This window comes from Chelonoidis abingdonii, chromosome 6 (assembly GCF_003597395.2).
Source record: "Chelonoidis abingdonii isolate Lonesome George chromosome 6, CheloAbing_2.0, whole genome shotgun sequence".
NCBI classification, from domain to species: Eukaryota; Metazoa; Chordata; order Testudines; family Testudinidae; genus Chelonoidis; species Chelonoidis abingdonii.
In genome coordinates, this window is record NC_133774.1 from 137,053,211 (window position 1) to 137,069,424 (window position 16,214).

The 16,214-nt window shown below is 51.1% G+C and overlaps 1 protein-coding gene across 1 annotated transcript in view; it reads right to left on the reverse strand.

The window, feature by feature from the left end:
- The window catches only part of CORO2A (coronin 2A), a 151,093-nt gene extending 141,850 nt beyond the window's left edge, over nt 1-9,243 (reverse strand). Inside the window, exon 1 of the mRNA XM_032782942.2 lies at nt 9,139-9,243. Within this exon, the coding sequence (XP_032638833.1) occupies nt 9,139-9,153 (15 nt within the window). The 5' untranslated portion in view covers nt 9,154-9,243. The remainder of the gene's footprint in view (nt 1-9,138) is intronic.
- Between the last annotated feature and the right edge of the window lie 6,971 nt (nt 9,244-16,214).

Below are 16,214 nucleotides of genomic sequence, written 5' to 3' on the forward strand. Positions count from 1 at the left end.
TAAGTGATCATCTTCCTTTCAATAATATATGCACCACATACGGCCCAGCAAATAATTCAGCACGAGCCCGTGCGTGGGGCTGCTGCTCTAGAAGCTCAACACTGCCTGCAGAGATAGGACATTGTGTGACATGAAGGACAGGACCAATTTCCCAGCTGTGAGATCTGTCAGACCAGGAAATACCCTGCCCAGGACAGTAGGAGAAAGCCCAGCACTGGGTCCATTCCAGAGAGGACTGGGAGGGCACCTGGGAACTGATAGTGCAGGCTGCAATTTGTGCCTTGGCAGAGAGGCAGACACTAGTAGGTCTTTCCCAGGTAATGTCGGTAAGAGGCATCAGTGAGTTGAAGGAGAAGGGGGAAGGGAAGGAGTCCACTTGTTTCGACAAGTGGTTACTCCAGCTTCCATCCCCATTCAGTCCTCGGTCGCTTTGCTTTGCGTGCCCCCAGGGCGATGGGGGGAGGATGGGTGTGTGTGTCAAAGGGATGCTTGTCGGCCAGGAACTAAAGGCTGATGCTCTTTACTTGCAGCCACGTGCTCGTTGCTAGGCTAGACTGGAGCCAGACCAGGGTGCTAAGAGGCTCCATAACCTCACCAGGCTCTTCAGCAACCCAGTCTGGAAGCAATGGGCTGGATTCTTCCATCCACACTCCCTCTGGATTTAAGAGAGCTCCACTCTGTGACTATTAACAGCAGCACTGGACCCAGAGATTCAACCCTCTCCGTGTGTTGCTGGGGTTGAGGTACCCCTTCTTTTCCCAACCCCCTCCCAGCTCTGCGTCTGTTCTAGTGTCTGGCCGTGTCATGTCTAACATAGACTATCAGGGCCTCGGTGCAGCAGCCTGTCTTTGAATCTGTACCCAGCCAGGCACAGCCACGGTGCTGTGCAAATGATAACTGTGGCAGAAGGATGGTAATCTCTGCTTCCTGCCCAGTTCCAGCACCCTGGCTCTGCAATCCACCCCACTGAGTCTGCACGAGTGGGGGTGGCAGGGCTGGCCTGTTGTTTGCGTTTCAGTGATATTAACGTTATCTGGCCCACCTTGCTTTGCCTGTCATAAAACCTAGTAAGAAGCTCCCCCATAGTTATATCCTGCCCTCACTGATCCCTCAAAGTTCAGTGGGGCTGTTTGGGCACAGATGAGGGCAGCATGCAGCCCCTAGTGCCTTCCCAGCAGTTATCTAATCAGTTTCCATGGACTTTGCATGTGAGTTCACTGATACAATGTAATAAAGATTGGAAGTTTCGGTTCATTTTTCTTCCTTATCATTTTCTCCGTCACTTTGTCTCAGCCAGGTACACTTTGTCCCAGCCAGGTACACAAGATGTGTTCTCTGAAAATCCCTGTCCTTGGGAAGTCTCCGCTCGTCTTTCAGGGTAGGGTGAAGTGTAAGCCCAGATCCGAGCTCGTTCATTGCAATGCAAAGATTCCCAGGCACAACAAAATCGACGCACGGCCATTTCTATCCTGTTGACCCAAACACCACCGCTGCCCTGGGAGAAGGGTTTCCATGTGAAGGGAGGTAGTGTCTCAGAGTAAATGAGCCCGGAGCTGCTGGGTGCCACTGGCTTGCTGTGTGACAACAGGCAGCTCAGTGTCTGCGGGTGAACACCCCATGCAAGGCAGCTGGCAGGGGGAATTAGTTAATGCTGTGAACGGCTGTGGAGATGGTACATGTGATTATCGTACATCCTCTGGCCCTGCAGGAATATGTCCAGTGCAGAGAATCAGCTGGGCACTTTCTGCTGTTGTCATGGGAATTCCCTATGCAGACCAGGCTGCTTTTCTTCTATTTGCAAAACTGATTTAACCTTTTCAGTGCCATGCAACCCAAGCGCACACAGCCTCCCAGGCATCTCTAGCATATTCTGCAGACAGTCAAGATACACATCACTGGCTATGGTGCTTGCCTAACCTGACCCTGTGAAGCCAAAGGCACTGTAGCAGGTGGGTGCAGCACTCACTAGCTTGAGCAAGGTAGGAAGCACAAAACCACTGTAAACAGAGGGTCCTGTCATCTCATTATCACCACACAGTTTTCTTCTTGTCGTGGGAGCAAAAGGAGCTGCCATAATGGGTCAGACCATTTCCTGTGCTATCCTGCCTGACGCAGCACCCAAGAGCAGATGTTTTAAAGAGGAGTTGTTGACCAGCCCCAGCAGTAAGCCTATTTGCCTATGAATTGTTATGTAGGTAGATGTGTGGAATTCCTTCCTGATCCAGCTCTAGTGACCAGTTTACACTCTAAAGCATGAAAATTGAATCTTACCATCATCTCAACTTGCAGAATTACACATTACAGATGTTCATCAAGGGCTTGATCCTGCATTCAATGGGTCAATCTCGAAAGAACATCCAGCCAAGTATTCACCTCACTAACTTTCTGCTCCAGTGACTGGCAAGTGGCACTTTGGCCTGAGCTTCCCAAGGGGTTTAGCACTCACTGTTGGGGATAGAGTCTCACAAGAGCTCAGCATGTCAGGGCCACCCATGAGGCTCACAATAGGTGCTGCTTGACTCTTTCGGAAAGATAGGCAAGACTTCTCCCAGCATGCAATGCGCCCACTTTTAGGGGTCCAAATGGGAGGTACGCTATCTTGAGAACCTGGCCCCAATTGTGGGTGCTGTGCTCTTGGGAATCTGGCCCTGAGCTCTTGAGAACCATGGGCTGCCTTGGAACTAACTGCCCTTTAACTTCACTGAGTGCCAGCTCGACCTCCTATCCTTGAGATGGTCACCACAGTTGACTACGCCCAAGAACATACAGTCTCCAGTGTGCAGTGCTGCACCATAGCTGGTTGGAGGATGCCTGGTGTGAAGAGAACACAAGGAAACTCCTCCCCACCAACTCTCTCTTTATTTTGTTCTCAATATAGTGGCCCTGAAAGACGCTAGACTCACACAGCTGTGGGGACTGAAATCTGCTGTTTAGGAGTGAGTTCCACTACACCTTTCACACAGCTTTGAGCAGATCCTGTTTTTTCTCTGCATCCCAGGGCTTCGCAGCCCCACCCTGCACTGTTTGCTCAAGAAGGAGGTTGTGTCACACTCGGCAAAGCCAGTGATTGTTGTGTATATTTGGCACAGAGACAACTGGATTACATTGCTTGAAAACAAGCCAGTCTTTGCTCGAAGATACGCCAGAACTCATCACAAAAGCATCAAGGTGCAGGAGGCATTTCTATGCGTTATGAATTCTTCATACACCATTAGGGACAGCAGGACAATTCCTGCCCTCTCCACCTCACTCCATGGCTGAGCATCAGTCCCTTCACCACCTCCACTGGCAGGAAGATATAGAAATCTGCCTGGCCTCTGCTAAGACTGCCAACTTCCTGCCACTTGTGGGAGTGACCTCTGTGATTGAGAGCTCTGCGCAGGCAGTTCCATTGCACTATGACTGTACCAGCGAGACACCAGTCTGATATGGAGGCTAGGCCCAGGAGTTCATTGTACACAGACCACTGACCAGCCGTGACTCACTGATGACTGTATGTCACAACCAGCCTTTGCTGGAGGCAAGTCTCACCACTGTCCCCACTATTAGCAATCTCCATCAGCATCTCCCACATGCACCTCCCAGCCCAACAGCTGCTGAGTTGGTTACAACAATAATTATTCATTTGTATCACAACAGCACCTACAGGCCCCATGCAAGCTCAGTGCCATATTGTGCCAGGCACTCAACCTACCATAGTAAGAGAAAGCCCAGGTCCCAGAGACCTCATCATGTAAGCAGGCAGCCCAGACATAAGAAGGGTACCCATAGCACAAAGGTCCTTCACCCCCCAGCCAGCCCTTCTGGTATGCGGGAGCAGGTCTCTTCAGACTCACCTTCCCTCTGAGCCCTCCAATTGTACAGACTGCCATCAAACACTGGTCAGGATTCACAATCTTCTTCCTCCTGCTCAGTCTAGCAAACCCAGTCAGTGCCCTCAACACCCTTTCCCCTGTGTCACCAACACCTGCAGGCTCTGGCACTGCAAGAGCTTTGCTTTTGAATGAAGATGATCACGCTGCCGTGGTGGCTCTCTCCTATGCCAGTTCTGCAGCTCAGGCCAACTGAAAGCCCAAGCTGACTGCTCAGCACTACAGTTAGTCAAAAATATTAAATTCCTACAGTTTTGGACATGAACATGCTGTGAAAAGCATATCCCTGTTCTGACCAGCTGTGCTCGGTGCCAGGCTTGGCATGTCTCCGTTAAGGCTGCCCTCTGCATAGTGACAGATAAACTGCTGTGAAGTTCTTGGGGTTCTTCAAATGCACATCAACTGGGGCGGGGGGAGTATCTCAGAGTCTGCAGTGACTAATGGGCAGCTCATTGCAGCTCCAGGGGGCAGTTCTCCTAATGCACACCCTGCACCTCCCACAAGCACAGCACTTGCAAGCCCAGTTATTCGGATGAAATGGACCTGATTGCTACGCTTCTGCCAGGAAACTGGGGAGTGGGATCCAGGCAGGGATCACAGTGTAGACAGACAAGCTAGTTGGAGCAGAGGCTTTGTGCATACAGATGGATGGGGGCTTGGGCTTTTCCAGGGTATTTCTGTCCAGGTTCCATGGCAGCTCTTTGGACATGCAGGATGACATGGATTGCTTTGCTGGCACATCCTAGTGGACTGAACGAATTTGAAATTACTTTGATTGACGGAGCTGGAACCTGGGCTCAGGCTGAAATGTCTTCAGTTGCCGGGTTATTGCCTAACGGTCCGTTATGAGGATATTTGCACCTTCCTCCGAAGCAGCTGGTGCTGGCGTAAGAGCCGGGATTCAGGACGGGATGGAGTGCTGGTCTGATGGAGAATGGCCATGTGCCTGGGTTCCATGGACTGGACCTTTATCTTGGCACAGGCTAGGGGAGCACGTCATGCTAGCAGAGCGTGCAGCGGATTGAGCTCTGTGGTAACCTTCATTGATGGACTGCTACACAGAGTGCCCTGGAGAACAGCAATCATTATTATACTCCAGAGCACTGGCTCTCAACCTTCCCAAACTACTAGACCCCTTTCAGGAGTCTGATTTGCCTTGTGCCCCCGCCAAGCTTCACCTCACTTAAAAACTACTTGCTTACAAAATCAGACCTAAGATACAGAACTTTCACAGTACACTAGCACTGAAAAATGGCTGACTCATTTTGACTGTATAATTATAAAATAAATCAAATTTGAATATAAAATATTGTACTTACATTTCGGTGTAGTACATAGAGCAATACAAACAAGTCATTTCTCTGTATGAAATGTTAGTTTGTACTGACTTTTCTGGTGCTTTTTACGTAGCCTGTTGTAAAACTAGGCAAATATCTAGACGAGTTGATGTACCCCCTGGAAGAATCTGCATACCCCCAGAGATGTGTGTGCCCCTGGTTGAAAACCCCTGCGCCACATGATTCGAAAGTCAGTGGCACACGTGTGCTCCACATACAGCCTCAAAGGTGCTGATGTGAGAGCTCCCATAGACTGGGCTGGATCTGGCCCAGGCCCACAAAAAGCTGCAATGCTCTGAATTCAGAACATCCCAGTGCATTTGAAAGAGCCTTTGAGCCAGCCGGTAGAGTTTGTCTCCCCTGGAGGGGTGGGCGAGAAAGAGAGAGATTAGGCCCTTGTGACTGTAATCTGAGCATAGCAGCAGGTCTGATTTCCTTAGGGATTTTTTTAAAATTATGGATGAAAACTTGGCTCCACTGAAGTCAGTTGCAAAACTCCCATTAACTTCAGTGCAATGGAGACAACACAAAGATACAACAGCCCAAAGCTGTGAGTGCCACTGCTGCTCATCAATAGAAAGGCACACTGCAGGTGAGGAGGGTCTCCAGCACCATGTGTGACGGAGGTGGAGAATGGAGCAAGACACATGCTGCCCAGTGCTGGTCAGAACTACTTTGTTAGGCAAGTTGCACTTTTCCTGAGGGTTTTCACAGTAGTTGTTGCCTTTGGCTGACGGAGCAGCGGCTCTGCCTTATGTTACAAATGCATCTGCAGCAGGGAGCCCTTTGTATGTCTGCTATGAAATCCATGGGCCATATTCTGCCCACAGTTATGCTGCGGCAGCTCCAGTGAAGTCAATGGGATCACACTGATGTAACCATATTTGGGCCTGTAATGGCTACAATACAAAGTTACTTGGAATTAACCGGAGGAAGAATCCCAAAAGAGTATCACATGGTAAAACAGACAGAGCGACAGACCTGCCTCAGCAGTTTGCAGGCACAGGAAATGCAGAAGGAGCCGCTTCATTCTTACTACACAATCCTGCTTCCCCTGCTCACACCTCCACTGACACCAGTGCTGAGAGTGTCCCATAGATATCTAGAGTATTCCAGGAGCAAACATCACCTGGGGAATTTAACATATAGCAGACCCCCATCCACACTATGCATCCCTGATCCCACATGGCCTCAAGAACTTCATTCTGCACAGTGCTGAGCACCCTCTAAAAGCTGCTCAGCAGCACTTTGCAAGGTCAAGCTCTGAGTGATCTCCTTACATCCCAGGGTACTTCAGCAAGCATACTCATGTCTCTGCTGTTATGCCTTAGTGTTCAAAAGCCTTAGGGATCATATACACAGATTCCCTGGAGCCATAGGTTCAAATCCTGGCAGGGTCAACTCATTCCTTTATCCTTCTCAGGGCAGTACATTGAGCTGCATGTGGCCTGCTGCATAGGGATCAGGGGGTGCAGTAAATCCTCCATCCTTCTCATACCACCGAGCTGTGCTTCAGGAAGGAATGCCCTGGCACTGACTAGAGAGAGCAGGAAGGGGCACTAGTGAAACACCTGTGCTCTGCACTCACCCATCTCTGCTAGTCATCTCCCTCGTGCCTGGCACTGGTGGTAACAAGGCAGCACTAGCTGCCACTGCACTGGACCCCTTGGAACAGGTGGATGGGTGGCATGACTGCCCTTACCCAGAGAGCTGACTGTTGATGAGACATTAAGATTCCCTGGTTGTCATTAGGCAGCTTCTGAGCTGGATTTAAAATAACCATTAAGTTGTGTCCTATGAGAAATAGCAGCAAGCAGAGCCCAACAGGCAGCATCTGGGGCTCTGGGACCAAGCTACACACAGTATGGGACCCGGGCTCATGAAGCTGTTCACAGCCAGCTTTGCATGCTCCTAATCGTGGGGGACTCCCTGCCCACACAGCTGCTGCACAACCTAGGGCCAGCCAGTTTCTCTGCCTCCGGCTCACGCACTGCGCCCAACCTTCCTCCGGGGCTTCCGGAAGACAACGTCCCCATGTCTGTAAAGACCCTTGGGAAAGTGACCAACAGAGTGCGAAGGACATTACAATAAATGTGAATTCCTAGGCCAGGAATCCAAATGGATAACAGTAACGGCTGACCTGTCACCCTGGACAGGTAACAGCCGACCCACCAGCTTGAACTGGTGTCTGTAGCTCATGGCTCTGCTTCCTGAGAGACCCACCTAAAGATCCTAGAGAACCTGATACTGGAGTCCCACCCAGACGACCAACTAAAAGCAGGGTAGGATCCAGAAGCAGCAGGCGCTGGGGCAAAGGGCCGGCTACACTATCGGAACAGGGACTCGGCTGTGCAGAAATATTGCACCCAGCCCCTACATGGTAAGGGCCTGCTGCCGGCGTCACAGAAGAGAAATGAAGAGTGGCTGTCCACCTCCTCACTCAGGTGCACCATTCACCTCCCTGGACGAGCAGAGAGCACACAGCGTTTGTCTCTGGGAGATTAATTCAGAAAAGAGAAAGCCCAGAGTCTAGAAGAAGGTGAAATGCTAGTACTGAATTTAGCATGTGGAGTGTCCATTGCTCACATCAGGCCACTGCATCACAGAGAATTCAGGCCACTCACCCTATTCCCATACACCAGAAAGATACTGTCTCCTGTTCCTACTTGTGTGTGTACGTGTAGTGTGCGTGAGAGAGAGAGCAAATCTGCGTGTCTATGTCTATGTACAGTTTGTGTGTGCACATACATACGCCTGTACACTCACACTTGCTCCCCAAACATAGTTCTCCATTAACACATTGGCCCAGATCTTCAGCTGTGTAAATGTGTGCAGCCCCATCAAGCCCTGCATTTAATAAGACAAAGATAACAAGGGAATGGCACTTGTCCGGAGAGATCCACAAAGTCCCCCAGAGCTGCTGGCTTCCAAGGTCTTTTGGAATCGGTCTCTGGCCTTGCACTGGTCATTGAGCTTTTCCCAGGCCCTTTACTTGCAGCATTGTCAACAAAGGACCAGGGTGCTGGCCCTCTGGAATAATTAGTAAATGGTAGGCAGGACAAGTGACATTAGGCAAGATCCCCGAGTCAGTTCCCTCTTTTGAGGGGCAGCAAAGACCCTTGTCCCAGTGCAGGGACTCAGCACCGGCCTGTTCCCATTTCACAGAGCTGACAGACTCCTTGCGTTGCCCAGGTTAATGTAGAGCACAAAGATACAAGGCAGGGCTATTCTCCCAGGCAGTACAGAACACACACATATTATTGCATCAGCACTTCACAGTTAATGCACATCATTTCCCTATAGGGTGACCAGATGTCCCGATTTTATAGGGACAGTCCCAATTCTTGGGTCTTTCTCTTATATAGGCTCCTATTACCCCCCACCCCATCCCGATTTTTTACATTTGCTGTCTGGTCACCCTGTTTCCATAGCCAGCATTCGCAGTTTCCCCTCCCTCTGATGGGAGCCCAAGTGACAAACCACTCAAATCTTCCTGAACCCCAGCCCACAGCAAAACAGCAGCAGGTTTTACGCCTTCTGTGTAACTGTATTCAACAGGGCTGGCTGCTGCAAAGGGCTCACCCCATCTCCAGAGCAGCCTCGGAGTTCTTGAAGGGGAAAGTGCACAGAACCAAATTCATCCACACAGCTGAGAACGGACATGCCAGGTCCATTTCCAGGGAACGCAGATTGACTACTGGATACAACAGAGTACCAGGAAGGCAGCATATGCATACCAACTTTTCAGATTACTCCAAAGGTTTGAATGTCACAGGTAGATTAAGATTTACAGAGGTCACTTGCTGCAGCAGATCTATTGCAGTGCAGAGATTTGCGGCTTGTGCATACAGAGCGGCTCACACAATACACGGGTGCATATCTGCGCATCAGCAGGTGCACTGCCCTTCTCCCTGCGGCAGGTCTCCTACCTTTGCAACGCTCATGCAGAACCCCTGCAGGGCAGCCTGAAGCCAGCTCGTCTCTCTCCGCAGCAAGGATCCCAAATTCTGCCCCCGCGGCGCCGTCTGCCCGTGCGTCCCTGGCGGGGCTGGGCGAGCGCTGAGTCACGTTCGTTCGGGAACTATGAGCCCGGCTTCTCCTCGCGGCTCCGCTGGGGAGGCTCCGGAGCAGCCAGCCCACCTCAGCGCAGTGCTCCGGGGCCGGGGGAGCAACGGGGGCGGGAGGCCCAGGGAGCTCTGCGGGGAAGGAGGCGGGAGGAGCCAGGCGGACACCTGGCCAAGGTCTCTTCCCGCCTCGGGGCCGCGGCGTCCGGGGAGGTTCCAGCGCCGACCCCCCGCCCTGCAAGCGGGAAAGGAGCCGGGCGGGGCTGAGACGAACTCGGCTCACTGGGGCGCTGCACCCGCTGCCCCGGGGTCCGCCCGCCCGGGGTGTCCGACCCGCACACCCACCCGGGACCGCTCCCCCTGGTGTCCGACCCGCTCCCCCGGCCGGGATCGCTCCCCCGGGGTCCCGCCCACCCCCGGGTGTCCGACCCGCACACCCACCCGGGACCGCTCCCCCTGGTGTCCGACCCGCTCCCCCGGCCGGGATCGCTCCCCCAGGTATCCGAACCGCTCCCCCGGGGTCCCGCCCACCCCCGGGTGTCCGACCCGCACACCCACCCGGGACCGCACACCCACCCGGGACCGCTCCCCCTGGTGTCCGACCCGCTCCCCGGGGGTCCCGCCCACCCCCGGGTGTCTGACCCGCTCTCCCGGGGGTCCCGGCCGCTCCCCTTCCTGCCCAGGCTCGTCCCTCCCGCCCCGCCGGGTGCAGTGGAGGCCGCTGCTCTGCTAGAAACGTGCTGTTACGGCGCACGGAGCAGGCTCAGGTCACCTGCTGAAGTCACTGCCCTTTTACCCCAGGCGTCTACTGACTGCTTTTGACAGGGGCTAAAAGGGGGCGGAAATTGCCTGGTCTGGGGGGTCAGGCAGCTGGAGGCAGCATTAGGCGAGGGGCTAAGGGGAAAATCAGGAATGGGGGGAGGAGGTGGAGTTAAGCCCAGGAGGGAGGCAGGGGCAGAGGGGTTGCAGATACCCCAGCGGACTGAGACACCCGGGCTTGGCACAATAGCGGGGGGGGGCGAAAGGCTTTTTTATTTGAGCAAAGGGACTTTTGTATGGTCACAGAACTGAGCATGCTCAGTAACATCTGCTGAAGCGGCTGCCTTTCGCTCTGCCCTTAATTAGCCGTGAAACTCTGCTGCCTGCGATTTACAGGGGCTAAAACGAGGCGGACCGGAGCAGGGGTGCCCTGGGGCGGAAATTGACAGGTCTGGGGGGTGAGGCAGCATTAGGAGAGGGGCTAAGGGGAAAATCAGGGCTGGGGGGAGGAGCAGGAGTTAAGCCCAGGAGGGGGGCACAGGGGGTAGCAGTTACCCCATTGGCACTGAGACACCAGTGTTTGCTTTTTTATTTCCCCTCTCACAGACAGCACCTCTCAGCATCCGCTTCCCAGGGCGGGGTTCTTAAAGGCACAGGCATCCCAATGCCTAGTCATTGCATCTCCTCTTTGTCTGATCTAACCTACTGCGATTATGTCTACACTACAAATTTCAAAGCGTAGTCATGGGTGCTAGTGCTTCTGGTAATCCACCGCAAGAAGGGGATTAGCTCTGAGCACTGGGAGCCAAGCCTGTCCACACTAGCGCTTTAAAGCACTCAAACTTGCTGTGCTCTGGCAGGGGGGGATTTTTCACACCCCTGAGCCGGCAGGTTAGAACGCTGTAACTTGCCAATGCCAGTGTAGATAATCCCTGAGGGTTTGGCTACTCTTGCAGGTGTGCAGCGCTGGGAGTTAAAGCTGTCTTCGTACAGCTGTGTAGGGAAAGCGCTGGTGCAGTGGTTACAATGTTAGTAGGAATCTGTTTTTCCTAAGCTGATTTGCAGTGCCTGATTCTTTCCTGGGCTAAGATATCTTTGACTTTCTGCAATAATAAAGACTGTTTTCAAAGCCAAGAGTTCATTTATTGAAAAGGAAATAACTTTATTGACAGACACACAACATTTTGGGAACCTAAAAGGGCAGGGGGGTAGGGTGGTGAACTGTACAGTCACAAGTTTGAATATGTCCTGTCTGGAGTGCTGTGCAATGAGTGCTGCACTTCAGGATGGCTATACTGCATGGTGATGGGGGTTGAGTGCAGAGGGTAAGGGTCATCGTTCTCAGGGCTGGTTGGTGAACGTACAGGTGCTGGAGGCAGCTGGTGGTGGTAAGAACCTGGAAGCTGGGGAAGGGGCTTTGGGTTAGGGAGGGGGTTTTGAGCTTACATTGGGGCACAAGGGAAAGAGCTTTGGGATGGGGAGGGGGGCACCACGGTAGTGCTCTGCCTGCATGGCTACAAGCGCCTGGATAGAGTCCGCTTGGCACGCCAGGATGCTTATCAGCTGCTTTGTGCTTTTCTTCCTGGCCGCTATGTTTTTCTCTGGTGGATCCTGCTTTCCCTTTCCCTCCAGTCCTGCACTTTTTGATTCTCTGTGGCAGAGTGATCCATAACTGCTTGCAGCAGGTTTCTTTGCTTTTTCGTGGCTTCTTCCAGAGGTTTTGGAGTCTTTGAGCAGTTGATTACACGGGAAGCCGAGAACTCAAGGTTGCTTGTGGAAAGGCAAAAAAGGCAACATTAACAGAGGCAGTATTGTTTATATCTCAGACAGTTATTCCCACACAGTGAAGGAGTTTACAGTCTTCACTTTAGCATAATTTTCCCATACCAAAAAGAGCGAACATAACCCACAGGAGCCCCGAAATGGTGAGTAAGGGGACTGATTGCTTCAGGGCTGTACTGTCCTCAAGGTTTCTGGCGTTGGGGTAAGCAAACAGCTGCAGGGGGCATCTACACTGAACACTCTCCCAACATTTTCCACAAGATTTGATCCTAGAAGATATCTCGCTGCTGCGGGTCGCCTGGGAAGAACAGGAGGGTCTTCTACAGCAATGCGGATTCCGTCCTGACCCCTATGCAGCTTTGCTTGTGTGCAGCAATGGTCCCCCACCCCTCGCTATTCCACATCTAGGCATGCATGCAAGCAGAACCCTCCTCCTCTCCCGAAAAATGTCCATCCTGAAAATAAAAGCCGCTTACCAGGAACTAAAAAAGCGTTCCTCTGTTTTCCTCCACCAAGTACGACTGCTGTGCCTGGCTACCTTCCTCCTGGCTTGAGAAGAGCTCCTGGCTACATGCCTCCAGGGACTCTGGGGTGTCTCCCCCACCCCAGTACCCTCACTCCCGTTTCCTCTCCCCCCTCCTCACCCCCCCACTCTGAAGTCTCCATCGTGGTCCTCGGATTGGTGGTGGGGTCACCCCCAAGTATCGCGTCCAGCTCTTTGTAAAAACGGCAGGTCATGGGAGCAGAGCCGGAGCAAGCGGTTTCCCTTGCAGGCTTTACAATAGGCACTCTGCAGCTCCTTCACTTTAACCTGCACTGCAGCGTGTCCCGCCATTTGGCCCCTTTCAGAATGGCCCTTGATATCTGCCCAAGGTATCGTAATTCCTATGGCTGGAGCGCAGCTGGGACTGCACAGCTTCCTCCCTCAAACACTGATGAGGTCCAGCAACTCACCATTGCTGTCCATGCTGGGGCTCGTTTGGCGCGTGGAGGCATGGTCACCTGGAAAGATTCACTGATTGCACTCCACACCTGGCTGAGCAAACAGGAAGGGGATTTTTAAAATTCTTGGGGCATTTAAAGGGCGGGTCACCTGAGGCCAGGGCAGTGGAGTTCGAACTGATGAGCAGAGTGGCTGAGCAGGCATTCTGGGATACCTCCGAATACCTCTGGAGGCCAATAACAGCGCTTTTGGTGGCCACGCTGGCGGAGCAGTGCTGCATGACCAGCACTGCAGTCGTTATTCCCCAGGCAGAGGAGGAGTACAGCCAGCGCTGTAGCCAGGGAGATACAGCGCTATATATGCCTTGCAAGTGTGGACAGTGAGTGAGTTGCAGTGCTGTAAAGCCACCACCAGTGCTGCAACTCTCCAGTGTAGCCAAGCCCTGAGACTTAATTCAGTGAAACATTTACATCTATCCCCTCAGAAGCAAAGAATCCCCCATCACTGTATCTGAGTGCATAGAGTCTCCGAACACTTTCCCAAGTTGTCTTATCTGCTGCTGGGATTCCCTGAATTTTTAATTCTATTTTTTTCTTCTCATTTTTAGAGCAGATGTTTATTCTGTTGGATCATCTGACTTCCACTCTGACTGAATTTCTGGCCTATTGTTTTGAGTCATTTCACCAATGGTGTAAATATTGGTGGTCAGACCAATAGGCCGCCTAATCTAGTATCCTGTCTTGTGACAGTGGCCAAAGCCACATGCTTCTAAGGGAATGATCAGACCAGGCAATGACTCACTGAACCATCCCATTGTCCACTCCCAGCATCCCTGATTATCTTGGCTAATAGCCAATCTACTTATCCTGAGGGACTGATCTAATTCTTTGTTCAACCTATTCATAGTTTTTCCTTTCAAAATATAATAAAACACATCTACAACCCCAAGATACCTTTATAACCACAAGAATTCTAAAATCATGAGTTATACACCCTCGAGCCAAGTAATTTTAATAAATAAATGAGATCTTTTTTGTGCCTCTTTGTTCCTGAGCCTGTAGGGTGGGTGCAGTAAGGCCAGATCCAATGCCTTGAGCCTAAACACCTAAATGAATGTTAGTCTCCCCTCATACTACCAAACATTTAATATACCTAAGGTCTTATCTACAGTTTAAGTGTGGGTTAACTCAAGTTATGTCAGCATGGAATCACTACAGTTACTATGTCACTGCTGTGCATGCCTGCTGGACTCCTTGCCTTAGCAGTCAGGGTACTCACCAGAAGCACTTGTATCATTTCAGAGTGAGGTACACCATGAATAGATATCCCACTGTCCACCCACTGTATTTTGGGAAGCTTTGGTTTGGCAGTATATGCTGGGTACCAAACAGGTCAGAAAGGGGTGGTTTTGGACATGGGATCAAACTTCTTATAATGCATTGTTAACCATCCACTGAACTAAGTTAGTGAGGTTACAGCAGGATTTTGCAAAATGGAGTAAGCATTTTAAAATGGGGTTTTAGTTACAATATAGAATCTTATTAAAACAAGTGTAATGAACAATTTAAAATGTTGGGAGGCAAACAGGAGTTACAATGTTAGAACAGTGAAGTTTGGTTTGTTCATTTGATTCAAAATAAAATAATATTAATAATAGTAATTAAAGAAAAGAAATAATTTCATTCTTCAGCTCTACATTGACTTACAAATGACCCTTCAATCCAGAGGTATTGACTAGGTCACACTTTATGTAATTGTCTCAAGGCTATATAATTTTTTTGAAACAATCTGAGCTGGTGGTTTCAGCATCCAACAGAAAATACCACACATTATGATTAACATTAAACTTATTAGAACAAAGAAAATAATAATTGGGGCCCATCCTTTAAGAATATCTTACCAATGGTGTGTTATAATTTGTTCTGCTTGTGTAGATACTCTTTACATTTCAGATCCCTGATGTAAAATAGCCAAGCTGCGTGTCTGAACCTGGGCCTGTGTGATTTCAGTCAGTTGGATAATTTGTTATTTTGTACAGACTTGTCCAATTGACCCACAAAGAAAAGTTAAAGTGTAGAATATTACTGGTATCCAGTGCGTTAGTTCTTTTATCCTCATGAGTTGGAAAGTAATAGGTTAAGGTAGGAGTTTTTAACATACAGTAACTCCTCACTTAATGTTGTAATTATGTTCCTGAAAAATGCAATTTTAAGTGAAGTGATGTTAAGCGAATCCAATTTCCCCATAAGAATTAATGTAAATGGGGGGGTTAGGTTCCAGGGCAGCTTCCCCTACTCTGCAAGCACCAGAGGCAGGGGTTCAACCTTCAGTCCGCTCACTCCACTCCTTCCCCCAAGTTCCCACCCTTGATCAGCCTCTTCTCGCCCCCATCTCCTCCCCCTTTACTTCGCTCGCTGTGTCCTGGCCCCTCTCCTCTCCCTCCCCGCCTTTCTAAATGCCAAGCCAGCTGATTGCCGCATAGGGAAGGAAGGAAGAGCCTACATTCGCTCCTCCCCGCTCCCTCCTGCCTGGGGCAATCAGCTGGCATGCCGTGTTCGGGAGGCAGGAGAGGGAGAGGGAGACTGTGCGCTGAGTTCTCACTCCTCCCCCCTCACTTCTGCCTCCAAAACACCACAAGCCAGCTGATTGCCACAGGCAGGAGGCGGGGGGAGGAGGGGAAAGGAACTGATCTGCAGAATCTGCCGGCAGGCAGGAGGCACTGGGGGGAGGGGGCCGTAGGGAGGCTGCCAACTGTGGAGAAAGCAGGCAGCCAAACAACGTAAGAGTGGAGCATTGCACAACTTTAAATGAGCATGTTCCCTAATTGATCAGCAACGTTAAGCGGGACAACTTTAAATGAGGAGTTACTGTACATTGCTCTACTGGTGGTTCTTGCCACAAAAGCGCCTTTAATCCAATGGCACTGTAGCAAGGTTGAGACTCACCAGCGCAGCACCTCCTGCTGGTCATCTCAGGAATTAGTTCTCCAGTATACAGAGTGCCTCCTACTAGCCAGTGTCTCACCTGCCGCTGGCATTCGTGCCCCTGCCAGACCCCGGTGGCCTTTACCTTGGGGTGCTGCCTCCACAGTAACCCCTTATTCTGGGTTTCCCCTTCCAAGGGAACCCCTAACCCTCTAAACCCACCTTACCTCAGTGGCTACTGCCAGTCATCATCTAGCCCCCGCTCACTGGAGCAGACTGTGGTATAATGGCCACTCATCATTGGCAAGGGGTGAGGACCTGCTGCCATTGTAGCAGTCTCACATACCAGTGGAGTGAAAAACTATGCCTGTGGGAATTAGCTTAATTATGTTGCAGTTTTACAGGGAGCACATCCCTATAGTTTGAAGTTTCATACACATACGTGTTGTGAAAATGCTACCTGTAGGACTGTGCTACTGTCATGGTATAATTCCCCACTCTGAACCTTAGCGTCCAAGAGATGGGGTACCAGC